This window comes from Pipistrellus hanaki, assembly GCF_964339955.1.
Source record: "Pipistrellus hanaki genome assembly, chromosome: 3".
NCBI classification, from domain to species: Eukaryota; Metazoa; Chordata; class Mammalia; order Chiroptera; family Vespertilionidae; genus Pipistrellus; species Pipistrellus hanaki.
Genome location: NC_140505.1, coordinates 165,150,785 through 165,165,355, shown reverse-complemented (window position 1 = coordinate 165,165,355; position 14,571 = coordinate 165,150,785). Strand labels below are relative to the sequence as shown.

The 14,571-nt window shown below is 38.3% G+C and overlaps 1 protein-coding gene across 5 annotated transcripts; it reads right to left on the bottom strand.

The window, feature by feature from the left end:
* Positions 1–3,320: 3,320 nt before the first annotated feature.
* On the bottom strand, positions 3,321–13,847 carry ART4 (ADP-ribosyltransferase 4 (inactive) (Dombrock blood group)). Of its 5 annotated transcripts, none has more exons than XM_084877914.1 (3): positions 13,277–13,834; positions 10,733–11,438; positions 3,321–10,326 (listed from the first exon to the last, which is right to left on the bottom strand). In XM_084877914.1, exons 1-3 carry the CDS (start codon positions 13,445–13,447, stop codon positions 10,268–10,270), a joined length of 936 nt encoding a protein of 311 aa, XP_084734040.1. In that variant the 5' UTR covers positions 13,448–13,834; the 3' UTR covers positions 3,321–10,267. The 5 variants fall into 5 exon arrangements, with proteins under 5 accessions (XP_084734040.1, XP_084734041.1, XP_084734042.1 ...); XM_084877915.1 differs by having other exon boundaries at positions 3,661–4,617; XM_084877916.1 differs by having other exon boundaries at positions 3,689–4,281; positions 13,165–13,834.
* Positions 13,848–14,571: the final 724 nt, after the last annotated feature.

Sequence of the window (14,571 nt, the reverse complement as noted above, 5' to 3'; positions counted from 1 at the left end):
TCCCAGCTTATGGAAGGAAACATTAAGGAAAAGCCACAGTGCTCTCAATCCTATCACTCTTATTTAATGTTTCCCTGAAAGACTTTGATTTGGGGTAACTCTCATTTACACTCATTTTTTTTTTCTTCAGGTAGACAAGAACAAAATGGGGAAGACACACTTGGTTCTATCTTATGCCTCATCTCATTCCTTCTCTGAGACCTTGGACACAGTATGACCTCTTTGAATGAAACATAAGTAGGGAGAAAAAAGTGAATTGCCATAAAGCAAAAGCAAAACAAAATTCATGATTACTAAAAAAATAATAAAAGGAAGAAAGACAGAAAAGTCCTCTAATACTTATAATAGCTTCCCTTTTTATCAGTAGACAATTTTTAGCAGATCTTGGTATCTCTGAAAGCATCTAGCTAAATAAGTCTCTTTTGAATTTTAGCAAATTAAGAACTGGTCCATTCAGTATAAGTTAATTTGATTCAGATCATTAGACAACTCAGGCCAGGAATCCTGATTTCTCAATCAAACCAAACTCTACTGAAATTTTCTTTCACTGAATTAATTTTTTTTTAAAAAGTAAGAGTAAATAGAGAACTTCAGGACATGCAGATAGACATATTAGAACACTACACTGAGTGGCCAGATTATTATGATCTCTGAACGCATAATAATCTGGCCACTCAGTGTATATCCTATATAATAAAAGGCTAATATGCAAATTGTCCCCTTGACCAGAAATTCAACCAGCAGGCAGGCCGGCCAACCGCCCATGTCCCCTCCCTCTGGCCAGGCTGGCCGGACCCCACCCATGCATGAATTCATGCATTGGCCTCTAATATATATATATATATATATATATATATATATATATATATATATATATATATACACACACACACAGACACACACACACACAGACACACACACACACACACACACACACACACACACACTGAGTGGCCAGATTATCATGTGTTCAAAGATCATAATAATCTGGCCACTCAGTGTATATCTAATATATAAAAGCCAGTGTTCATAATGACCAAAACGACCAAATGCACGGTCACCAGGAAGTGCATGGAGCACCTCTCAGTCCCTCATCTGTGGCCCACAGGCTCCTATCACAGCTGGTGGCTGGTGGGTGGATGGGGTGAGGCTGGCATTGGGAGAGAGGCAGGGCCTTATCAGCAGCTGCCACATAAACTGCAGATCAGGCCCAGAGATAGGCCTGGAGAGAGAGACAGCTGTCAGCAGGGCCGTGTGGATTTCTCAGAAGAGCCAATGGCTACATAGGAGCCAATGGTGGCATGGGAGGGCAGTTGGGGGCATTAGGCAGGCAGGTAGGTGAGTAGTTAGGAGCCAGTGATCCTGGATTGTGAGAGGGATGTCCAACTGCCAGTTTACAATCTGTAGGATTGGACCTAAGCTGGGAGTCGGACATCCCCTGAGGGGTCCCAGATTGGAAAGGGTGCAGGCTTGACTGAGGTCACCCCCCCTCCCCACGCATGAATTTAGTGCATGGGCCTCTAGTTATAAATATATTTTTATAAAGATAAAAATAATAAATGGGGCTGGAGTATTTTTGTATTTACAAAAAGAGAAGTGCATGTGCTACTTTAATAAAATTAATATAGGTGACAAATACTAAGCAACCTTATATGTAGTCTCTTTCAACAATCCATATGAATTTATGCACATTGGAAGGTCCATCTATCTTCAGAAGATATCCCAGATAACAAAAGAGCAGAAATTATAAAGTTTTTGAAACTGGTCTTCTAAAGTTTCATGAACTCAGACTTTGAATTAATTTAAATCAATGGTTCCCTTTATAGACTTCTTGCTCAAGAAATTGGGATTTAGGCAGAAATTGAGGGAATGCAAATGATATGCATTCCTCCTTAAGTAAACCCACACATCTACTTGCTTCAAGAGAATCATTTCTATTTCCAGAGACTTTATTCAGTAAAGAAGCAGCGTCAGGAGGAGGAAGACTTAAGTTATCTTTTAAAAATTGTGGTTATTCCCTTAAGAATTATAATCATGTAAGTTGTCTTATCCAGGAAATTGATTTCTCATGGAGATCAGATGCTTTAGGCTGGCTTTTGAGCATCACTGGGTGGCTTCAACTTTCCAGTCTACATTACTGCTTCACTCTTGCAGACCTATTTTCTGACCTTTATATACATTGATCATTCCTATATCTTATTTCTTTTTTTCTACTCAGCATTTCCCCCCCACCAACCTGAAGCCTTTCCCCTAAGCCTCTCCTCTGATAGAAGGCTATGTACCACCCCAGGCCAGAGGAATCTAATTTTTCTCTAAACTCCAAGTGCTTATTATTTGTACTTATTTTTGGCACCATGCACTTGCTACATACCTGTCCCTACCTATTTTTTTCTCCTTTCTCGTACCCCTTGCTCCCACACCAATGTCCCAAGACCTCATTCAAATGCTGCCCTTTACTTGAAGCTTCTCCTCTTGCCTCAGCTAGAAGGAATATCTCTTTTGAATTTTCATGAATGAAAGACTTGATTTCCCCCTTTCTTTTGGTATTTCCTATGTGGGAGGCTATTCCTTACACATTTCATCACTGCCTTACCAACAAAAGCTCACTGCAAAGTTTTGCTGGATCCATGCCCCAGAATGAATCTTTACTAAGTAGCCACAAACCTGTCAAAGTCTCTGTACAATGAATCACAGAAATTATTTTTATAGAAATTCTATGCTTGCCTTATTGGGTGTAGAGGCCAATGCAAACTAGGTGACAGAGGTGCCCTTGTTCCTGATATTCTCAAAAATCCCAATGTAAATAATGATAGTATTAGACGGCTGAGTTCTCTACCAGGTGATTTTATGCCTCTAATTTTCCGTTGAGTCTCTTCTATCATAACAGAGACCCTTCCGGAAGTCCTACTGGGGCTAGATGAGTTGATTTTCACTTTTGTTGTTTCTTATCCAAACCTCTAAGTAGCACAGACTTTCAGAATTCCAAGGTATGAAGCTGGTTTTCACTTCCACTCCATTTAGCCAAATATAAAGATCTTTGGAGAAGAGGTAAAGTAATTACCCCCCCCCCCCCATCACCTCACATTTGTATACTATTGGAGAGAAGAGATGGAGAACATTCCCAGCTGTGAAATTCATTGAATTATATCCCTTTTTACCTAATTGTATACACATAATGGAGACTCAATATGTCATTGATATTTGCTTGGTAATTAGATACCTTTCCCCCCCCCCAAATCTTTATCTTCACACTCATCCACATGATTTCCTAAAATATTTAAATTTGCGATGAATACTTAAGATCCAGTTTTCTATAAGTTGGCTGCAAATGACCATATGCCTTTAAATTTTAACTCTTATAAAAATAGTTTAGAAACAGGTATACAGCACCCCACTATTGGTAATGAATGGGATTTTATTACCATGTGTCCTTAGTATTTCTCAAATTTCCATGTTTCTTCCCATCTCAGACTATACTAATTTGGTCTTGAAAACTAATAAAAATCTCTGAAGAAAATTCAATCCTTAATGATGTCTCTGGGGCTCAAAGCTTTTCTATTTGATGAAGAATTTGTTCTTTGCTTTCTAATTCAAGCTTCCCTAATTTGTTCTTATTTAGGACTACTGAATAAAAAAAAAAAACAAGGGAGTATCCTTATATTCATCATAACACCTCCAATTGCGTGAAATAAAAAGTTTAATTCAAATTATTTAAGCAGAATATAATTTATTGATTTATATAATGAAAAGCCTACAGTATACAATTTCAGGAACAGTTGGATCTAGGGCCTTGTTCACTCTCATCTGGACGCAGTTTTTTTTTCCTTTTCATTTCTTAGCTCTTCCTTTACTGTGTTAGCTCCATTCTCAGAAAGGTATTAATCTCCACACACACACACACACACACACACACACACACAAAAGGCCCTATCCAATTCCCCAAAGCAAAGAAGTGTCCTGAATTTATCCCGTCAACTCTTGATTGTGCCATTTTCTACTCCAGCATGATCTCTGTGACCACGGAGAAGAAACAAACTGAGTTACAGGCTCACTCATAGGCAGTAGGCTGAGTCAGCTCTGCATTAGCTGATGGGGGTGGAGGACATAGAGTTATTCTGCAAGGATATACAGGGTGCACTGACTGGAATAAAGCCAAATGGTTCAGGTAAAGTAAAATGGCAAAGTTCTTTTATACTCCACTTTTTAAAGAGATGGTGACAATGATCAAAAAGGAGAGGGCAGCAATAACTACAGGAGCAGGTATGCACTTTATGCTGGAAGCTGTAAAAACAAACAAAAGAGTTAGATATATTTTAGGTAGCAGAGATTGAAAAAAAAAAGCCACCTAATTTCTTCTTTGATTCATTTTTTTAACTTAGATAATTTATAATAAAAGTATTTAAAGTTAGCTACTTTGAAAAAAGTATTCTCAGATATTTATAATTAACATAACTTAGCTTACATATTTTATAGATGATGAAAGAGGCACCAAGAGGTGAAAAGATTTATTTCAAGTTACCAATCTGGTTGGTGGTAGAGATCTCCTGATTTTCCATCTTTATTGTTATCAGCATCCCCACCATCCCCATCTTATCATCTTCATCACCATTATGAAAGCTAATATTAAGTAATTTATTCTGTGTTAGAATCTGTGTTAAGCACTTGCTGTAAATTAACTCATTTAATCCTCATAACAATCCTTTATTTGTGTTATCCTTATTTTTTGGTGAGTAAAACTGTGACACAGAAATGTGAAGAACCCAAATGTGGTGGACTGCAGCTGGGAACACAAGCTACGCTAGTCAGTTGCTGTGTTTTAATGTGGAGAGGAGGATCTGGGCAGGGCCCTTAATTCTTGCCCTGCTGAAGACAAGACTGAACTTTTTCCGTGGTGGGATGGAGGGATATTGGAAACCCAGGGCTTTAATTTCATGGAAATAAAGATCATTCATCCTCCCATGCCAGTTTCAGGAAATTCCTTTCCTTGTGACATCACAAGAACTCTACTTCTACTGGTAACAGATGGGGACAAAGTGGGACCCCACCAATAACACTTTGTTTCTATTCTTACTGTAAATATTACCGAAGAACACATTTGCTTCATTGAACAATTATCTGACTTCCACATCCACAATACTTTCTTGGAGTTTTCCAGTTATGCTTGTTGCTATTAACATTTCCTCTAGGCAAGCAATGCCTCTATTTTATAAATGAAGGAAAAGGCTCAGACTTCATCATTTACATATCTACTAACATATGCCCAGTTCTTACTGGCTCAGAAGTCTATTTTCTTCTTCTTCTTCTTCTTTTTAAAAATATTTTTATTGATTTCAGAAAGGAAGGAAAGGGAGAGAAAGAGATAGAAACATCAATGATAAAAGAGAATCATTGATTGGCTGCTTCCTGTGTGCCCCTACTGGGGACTTAGCCCACAACCCGGGCATGTGCCCTGGCCAGAATTGAAGTTGAGACCCTTCAGTCCATAGCCTGATGCTCTATCCACTGAGCCAAACCAGCTAAGGCCAGAAGTTTATTTTCTTTCCACTGCCATGTGCTCTCCTAGATTCATTCAATCACATATTCATTCTCTCATCCAATTGTCTGATTCAAACATTCTACTTCAAGGTGAATGTGATGCCAAAATAGATAAAACTAATTTGAGAAAATTAAAGCCCAGAGTAAAAGAAAGCAGAAAACAGGAAGTCAATAAAATAAGTAATAATAATAATGGTAGTAATAGTGAAAACATTTTAGTACTTATATGTGTCAGATACTATTCTAAGTATGTTTACTCCTCAGAATCAAATAAGGTAGACTTTATTAAAAAAATTATTTTACTGTAAATAAACAGGCACAGAATAAGCCATTTGCCCATGTTTTTGCTACTAGCAACTACAATTGACTATATTTTCTTCAATAAACATGCTTAAGAATTTTGACTATGTTAAACATTTTAACAAATAAATCCCTATCCTTTGTGAATTCAGTGATACAGAACAGAGCATGTATTTGTGTGACTACAGATTTTTGGCACAGATTATTTTGCTGAAGAAGCAACATTTAAGGGCAAATAACTAACATACACTAGCTTGCCAAATAGTCTTTCCATGGGCCTGAAAACATCTGTTTCTATAGTAACCAGTATAGGCCATGTGAGGAGAGAAGAATTAGAAGAGAAAGCTATTAGTTTAGAATGCCTTAAACAATTTTTCTTCTGCAAATTCACTCCCTAAATATATTATGAGACTAATTTGACCCTTCAACTCTCTGAAGGCAACAGATTCATGGGAACTGTTTGAACTTGAGAACTGCAGTTGCAAGTTAACAGAACCAATTTTGAAATACACTGAAGGGCTGGAATATTCCTTAACCTATTTGTCTCTTCATTGGGAGAATTACAGTGTCTTGGATGGCTAGTTTTAAATGTGTTCATGTTGGCTTTCAAATATCATGTCCAAGTTAAGAGGGTTCAAGATAGGAAGCATAAGTTACTGACTCATAGGGACTTACTGGGGACATAGAATAGTTTATGGCTTCTGCTAGTAAAAAAAATGAAAAGGAAAAGAAAAAGTCTCCTGAGATGATTCCAGTTTCATGAGTAATTGGGTATAAGTACCGTACTCCAGAACACCACCTTAAGTTCTCTAGGCTGAGGTGAATCACACAGTCCAGGTGACTGGGAGAAAGCAGTTACCTAGGAAATTAGGAAGCAGAACATGTCACCCCAAAATATGCCTCTTTGGCATAATGATTATTTTGAGCTGAAGGCAATCAAGGCCAGCAGATTCAGGAAAAGCTTTTTACCTTCCCCTTAACTGCCTAAAAGAATTTAGAGCTTCCTGTAAAGGAGGAGAGCTACTACCAGAGATAACCTTTATTATTATTATTATTTTTAAATATGTTTTATTGATATTTTTTTTACAGAGAGGAACAGAGGGATATAGAGTTAGAAACATCAATGAGAGAGAAACATCGATCAGCTGCCTCTTACACACCTCCTAATGGGGATGTGTCCACAACCAAGGTACATGCCATTGACCGGAATCGAACCTGGGACCTTTCAGTCCGTAGGCTTTTGCTTTACCCACTGAGCCAAACTGGTTTTGGCCAGAGATAACCTTATATTAGAGATATTTATCTGAATGGCAGGGTAAACATTGGCTTACCAAATATTTATTCTTCTCATCTTCATATGAATTGTCTTCCTCCCTTTTGAAGCTCAGACACCCCTCTCCCCCCAATTCCTTTCCTTAGCTCAGGAACATTATAAACTTCAATTGCCTAGCTGCCTTGGAGTCTTATATTTTTATGGAACTCCTATATGTATAAAATTATTATTCTTGTTAATCTGTCTTTTCATTATGGTGGGAGGGGGTGGGACTCAGCCAAGAACCTAGAAGAATAGAGGGAAAATTATTTTTCTTCTCCTACAGCACATTGGTCTCATCTCAGCAAAAGACTCCCAGACCAGAAAATAAATCACTTCTCTCTTCCCATTGCTCATGTATGGACCAACCAAAGTATTAAACCCCATCCCACCCCCTTTTTTAGTAGAGTTAAATGCACATATGTCCATTCCAAGTGTATACAGTTTTTGTTTTGTTTTGTTTTTTTGTCTTCAACTAAAGTGATTGGAAGATGAGGCTTAGATAAGGTGGAACAGAGGATGGAGCTGCCTTCTCTGCCCACGAAAGTACAAATTATCGATAACATACCTGATGTTTAAATAATGGTTGTAGTTGCTTACTGCAGAAAGTTACTTATTCGCTCTGGGAAAAGCAAGGAAGACTTCCTAGTAGAGGACTACAGGGAACTTGACTTAGGAATGAAGGTTTTCAGTGAGAGATATAAACAAGTGGAAGAATATACCATGTTCATGGATTGGTAGAATTAACATCATTAATATCTCCACACTACCCAAGGTAATCTATAGATTCAATGCAATCTCCATTAAAATACCAACAGCATATTTCACAGATCTAGAACAAATACTCCAAAAATTTATATGGAACCAAAAAAGGCCCTGGATATACATGACAATCTTGAGAAAGTACAAAGTTAAAGAAATCACAATACCAGATATCAAATTATACTATACTGGCACAAGAACAGACATAGAGATCAATGGAACAGAACAGAGACCCAAGAAACTGACCCAAGTCATTATGCTCAATTAACATTTGACAAAGGAGGCAAGAACATAAAATGGAATCAAGACAGTCTCTTCAATAAATGGTGTTGGTATAACTGGACGTGTACATGCAAAAAAAACCCAAAAAAAACCAAAAACAAAAACCCAACAAAATGCAAAGGGAGCTCACCGTACGGGAGAACATATTTGCCAATGATACATCTGATAAGGGTTTAATTTCCAAAATATATAAAGAATTCATGCAACATAACAAAAAAGGAAGAAAAAAATTCAGTGAAAAAATGAGCAAAAGATCTAAATAGACAATTCTCCAAAGTGGACATACAGATGGCCACAAAGACATATGAAAAAATGCTCAACATCATTAATCATCAGAGAGATGCAAATTAAAACGACAATGAGGTATCACCTTGCACCTTCCAGAATGGCTACTATCAACAAATCAACAAATGACAAGTGCTGGCAAAGATATGGAGTAAAGGAAACTTTACTCCAAAGATATGGAGTACACTGTTGGTGGGAATGCAGACTGGTGCAGCCACTGTGGAAAACAGTATTGAGGTTCCTCAAAAAATTAAAAATGGAACTTCCTTTTGACCCAGCAAGCCTACTTCTGGAAATATATCCTAAGAATCCAGGAACACCCACCAGAAAGAATATATGCACCCCTATGTTCATAGCAGCACAATTTACAATAGCTAAAATCTGGTAATAGTCTCTAAGTACTCATCAGTAATGAGTGGATAAAACAGCTGTGGTACGTTTACGCTATGGAGTACTAGGCAGCTGTAAAAAAAGAAGAAACTCTTACCCTTTGAGACAGCATGGAGGGACCTGGAGAATATTATGCTAAGTGAAATAAGCTAGTCAAAGAAAGACAAGTCTCACAAGTCTCAAGTCATTCATATGTAGAATATTATGAATAAAGTAAACTGATGAATGAAATAGATCCAGAGACATGGAATCATGGAACAGACTGACAAATCTCTGAGGGAAGGCAGGGGTGGGTGGGTGGGGGGTGGGGAGAGTTTCACCAAAGAACTTACATGCATATATGCATAACCCATTGACACAGACAATAGTGTGGTGAAGGTCTGGGGATGGGGTGGAGGTAGGCTGAAGGTGGGTTCATGGGGGGGAAAGGGGACATTTGTAATACTTTCAACAATAAAGATACTTTTTTTTAAAAAAGAGTAAACAACTGCACATATGGATAAGAACATTCCCCTTCCCTCTAAATCAAATAGGGCACAGCGTTTGCTATAGAACTATTAGTCTGTGAATTGATTATGGCTGGTAACATACAAAGATAAAATGGAATCAGCCATGAGTTTTTCTAAAAAAATGAGCTTAACAATATATATATAGTATTGTGGTATCTCTAATTTTTCCTGCTTCAATTTCCCCCAGTATCATCAGAGCTCTTGCTAAAGTATTGATTTAAATCAGTGGTCCACAAACTCATTAGTCAACAGAGCCAAATATCAACAGTACAACGATTGAAATTTCTTTTGAGAGCTGAAAACCAACTTCTGTGCATGGGCCACAAAGTTTTAATCACACTGTATGTGTGCGCCTGCGTGTAGTATTTTGTGGAAGAGCCACACTCAAGGGGCCAAAGAGCCATGGTTTGCCTATCACTGATCTAAATGATGCTCCCTCCATTCCTTAAAAACTTCTAGTGTCTTCTCATTACCTACATACAGCATGCAGTTCAAAAGTCCTGGGCATGGAATACATGAGTTTTTATAGTTGGTCTCCTCAGAACTCTCCTGATCCACTCACTCTCCTACTCTCTTTCTATTCCCAATCCTTTTCTATGTCCTGCATATCCTACATTGCAGCCATCCAAAACTGTGGAGATTCCCTGAAGTCACTAGGCTGTTTTAAATCTCTGTGATTTAGTATAATATACTGTTTTGTGCTTGAAATGACTCTTCCTTTCTTCTCTCACTGAAAACTCCCATCACCCGTGGTCCCACTTTCCCCAGAGAGAACGAATAGCTTCCTATAGTGAGCAGCTATAGCCATTGCTTAAACATTGGGTGTGTTACTTGTACTTTTGTGTGTAGGTATTTGTTCATATTTCCATTTCTCATTGGACTTAAAATCTTCCTAGTATAGTAGTTCTGCTGTAATCCTTTTATATTGCCGGGGGCTCCCTAGGCCAGTTCCTGGAACATAGAAGACACTTAATAGGTAAGAGTGAATGAATGAGTCATGCCTCCTGCTTTACTTGTATTTATTTTCATAAATAAATTCCTTATTTATGAAATGATCATAACAAAAACGTGAGTTTGAAGAAGAGGGTAAAGATGCTATATTTTATGGACTATCTTTTCCAGTAAAGGTTTACTCTCTCATCTAGAATGCCCCCTATATTAGTGTCATTGTAGAAATGTATTTTCCTAGAGGTAGTTAAGGAGAAAGAAGAGAGGAGAAACCAATAAATCAGACTCGCCACCCCACCTAATCTGTCAGTTCCATCATTATAGAAGGCTGATTTCTCTGTTCTTGGCCTTTAAAAGAATAATAGCCTGTGATCATGATAAAAGCGAACTCAACTTAAATCAATAATACCTTTTAGCAGCTGACAGTTATATGTGCTCAGATTTCCAGTTGACCTCAATTGCAACCAATTTCCTCTTGGGTGGTAGCTCATATTTACAACTTCAAACAACTCATAGGGAGGGACCAGAACCTCCTCCCTGAGAGAGAAGTTTTGTACAGGTGCACCCAGGCAGGTAAATATGGTAAATAGAGTTTGGTTCCCAGGCTCCTGTGCCTCTTTTCTTAGGAGGGAGGCGGGCAGAAATTGGCCAAATCGAAGAGTGGCACCAATGTAGGCTTTCAAGTAGAAATCCGCCTCATGATGCACGTGGTAGCACAGAGAGTCATTCTTCATGGCAATCCCTTTCCTCAGCAGCTGGATTGCTGAGGTCAGGTAGTAATGTAGGTATTTGAAATGGAATGAATGTTTATACTGCCATGGAGACCTGGCATTGCTGGCCATGGCTCTAGTGAATTCAGAGCGCACATTGTTGTTCAGTGTGTAAACCAAGATGGCCACAGCATGTGTGATCGTCATGTTCTTAGGGAGAGCTTTACCTTGGGTTAGCCAGTTTAAATGGGCATTAGTCCAGGCCTTGTAATGATTTGTCTGGGCTTCCATTTCTTCTGTGACATAATCCCCTTGACCTAGCTTCTCCATGACCTGTTGGCTGCAGCCTTGGTATTGATCATCAAAGGAATCTGGTGCCAAGTCAAAGTTGATTTTAATTGCAGCCTATAGGAAAAGAAAAATCTTGATTATAATTTTTCCAATCAGATGATGCATCTGATAGCAGATTTCCTGTACTCTATAAGACTGTCTTCTCAAAACCAGTATTTGCTGAAGTAAGTTTCACTTATAATCATTACACTGCTCCTGTCCTTACTATATCAGTGGCATGTGTTAGAGATTGGATTTGTTTTGATACATATTACTGAAAGCTCAAAAAAGTGCATCTCTTCATGGAGGAAGTGATCTTGTTTTTATCACCAAAATCATGGTATTTTTTATTTTTTGCACATTGGATATGATGAAAGAAGAATTAATACCTTAAAGTTTAGTTTTACTTTCTATTTCATCTACTGACCTCCTTCACATTTCCTTATGGGTGTTTAAAGAACTACCTCTTTTATAAATATCTAAAGCTATAATAAGCCTTTGAAGTTTATTTAATAAAAGATTTAAGTGATGAATAAAGTTGGGTCCTCCAGGGGATTCCAGCAAATTATAGCCCTCTCTCCTATTCGGCTCTGAAAAAAAAAAAAAAAAAAAAAAAAGAAAAAAGAAAGGAAAAAAAAAAAAGAGCAAATATGAAGGCTAAAGTATCATTTGCATTTATGAATCATGTCATGTTGGGGCTCACATCTTTAGGTCTGATGGCAAATGGGCTTGTTAGAAATAAGCCCCAGAAGGAGACAGGCTTGCCCATGCAGCTGTAGGGAGTGCTGAACTGCAGCCTACCCAAGTGTGATTCTTTTCACGGAGAAACACAGAACTACTGGCCTTTGTTGTCAGGCTAGCTCCCGGAGGAAGAAAAGCAGAGTCAAACTCAGCATGTCCAATTTTCCTTCCTTATGTTACCAATCAAGTAAATTTTCCCACCTCCCATAGTGGAGTGAGTAAAGAGTGGACAGTGATCGGGAGTGTGCCTAGAAAGTCCCTCCTTTTGGAAATCAGGAGTGGGCAAAACACATTTTCTAATGGGGATCCAATTGAATATTACTTATTGATACCTAGTGCATATTAAACTAAGATTATAGTTTGAATACAAGTTCACTAAATGCCATTAGCCCATCATGTAGAGCCATATTTCGATGATCTAAATCCCAAGATCTTTCCTGCTTGACGAAGGAGTGATGCTTTTTTAATGAACTGTACTCATTAAAGGATATATTAAGAGATACAATTCCATCCAGTCAATATCAAAGATTTGTGGCCTAAACTAAAAAAACATACCATTTGGTATTTTTACTGTTATTTATGTTAAACCATCTAGTTGTTATAAATTAGAAAAAAAATTTTTAGACTGCTTAAATAATTTCAACCAGTAACTCTTTATAGCAACTTTACAAATAAATCTAGAAAATTTATTTAAGCTAAACAACAACAACAAATCAATAATACCGCATTTTGTCAAATCCTTCTTATGATAAGCTCTAAAACTTCATTATATTACTAGAAGTCAAATATGTAGTCTGTTATTTTTAAATATTAGGTTGTTTTTCCTTAGGTGGAATTTTAAATTATAATATTTCTTGTGAGTTGATCCATATGATACAGTCAAAAGGCACATAGACTTGGTTAATTTTGCATTATTCGTCCTACAAAAGCAGTTTTTCTTAAGTTTTGTGAAGAATCCAGAAAATAATGCCATACCTATAGCGTCCATGTCAAGTTTATAAACTAAAGAATTTCACAATTTCAAATAATTTTTTCCACACTCTTCACCAGGAAAACTTACCATGTCTGAATGAAATCAGATCCCACAGTGCCTAACGGTCATTGAAAGGTCACCAGGAGAACTCTGTCAGACAGAGACCACCTCCTCAATTGTGCTCCACCTGGGAACTCACCGTGGGTCTCTGCAGGCCAGCAAACAGCAGCAGGAGGGGAAGCTGTGCTCGGAGGAGCCAAATTCCTGTCGCAGGAGATGCAGTTATTGGGAGTAAAATCCTCCTGCATCTGTTGGTCAAGGGGCAGCATTTGTTTGAGTTAAATGTACTTCTTCCATCTTGTAGCTTCATGCTGAAATGAGTTCTCCCAGTTTTTCCTTTGGGCTTTTCTTTTTTCCTTTGAGCTTTTCTATGCGAGTCTCAGCAAGAACCTTCCTTGCTAATGTCTATGTCAAGACTTCTGTTGACCACCACCAACTAGCAGTTTTTCCGAGGGAAGAGATCAACTCCAACTTCTCCGTTGCAAAACTGAAATAATCTGACTCTTGCACTCTCGCACTAAATAAGGAGTTCTAAAATAATTGGCAGTTTCCAGTGGGGGGAGAGAAAAACCACATAACAACAACACAAAACCCAACCCTTATCTAATCTGTGTGCAGAGGAATTCGAAAGGCATGGTGAAGGTCAGGCTCTGCAGCTCAACCTCAACTTGCTCGGGGAGGCATGAGAAGGGACACACAGTACTGTGTTTGGGGCCAAGTGTTAACGATCCTGAGCCGCAGGCTTTCACTGGGAGTGACATGATTGGCTCCTGCAGGTGGTTGGGAGGATGCCACCTCAAGATGGGCCTATGTCCACCCATCTGGTGCTGCTGATAGGCCCTGCCCAGAGGGGGCTGTCAAAAAGCAGCGAGCCTGTTAGGGTTACTGTGCCAAAGAGGGCTGTCTTTGCTGTTTTTCCACGGCACCTTTGAAACTCTCCAAATCAGAAATTATACCTGTTGGGGTCATAGGTCTTCCTATCAGGGAAGGCATCAGATTCTTCATCCATACCACTTCAATCTGTAGTGAATCCTAATGATTGTCAGAAGATAGCCTCTGAAGAGCTGACACCAATCAAAAGCAAGCTCTAGAGCTATGTTAACCCAGCATTGGTGTCCCATGCTTCCCTTCCTGGTCTGAACATCCTTCCTCTATTCCCAATCTTTGTTTTTCTAAGCAAATCTTTTCCATTCACACTTCCTGATTCATTTTTTTACTGCAAAGGGAACCTTAATCCTATTCTTTGAAATTCTGGTATTTTGTAAAGCACTTTTAATTTATTGGTTGATTTTAAAGAGAGAGGGAGAGAGAGAGAAAAAAAAAACACACACACATCAATTTGTTGTTCCACTTATTTATGCATTCATGGGTTGATTCTTGTATATGCCCTGACCAGGATCAAACCTGCAACCTTGTCATGTTGAGACATGCTAA

Bases quoted from the DNA above. Each gene is read 5' to 3' on its own strand.
- ART4 (XM_084877913.1), bottom strand. From the start codon at position 13,447: ATGAAGCTACAAGATGGAAGAAGTACATTTAACTCAAACAAATGCTGC. The intron at 11,439-13,276 runs GTGAGTTCCCAG...CTTTTCCTATAG, and splicing joins CTGGCCTGCAGAGACCCACG to GCTGCAATTAAAATCAACTT. The intron at 4,282-10,732 runs GTATTATTGATT...TTGTTTTTACAG, and splicing joins TAACTGTCAGCTGCTAAAAG to CTTCCAGCATAAAGTGCATA.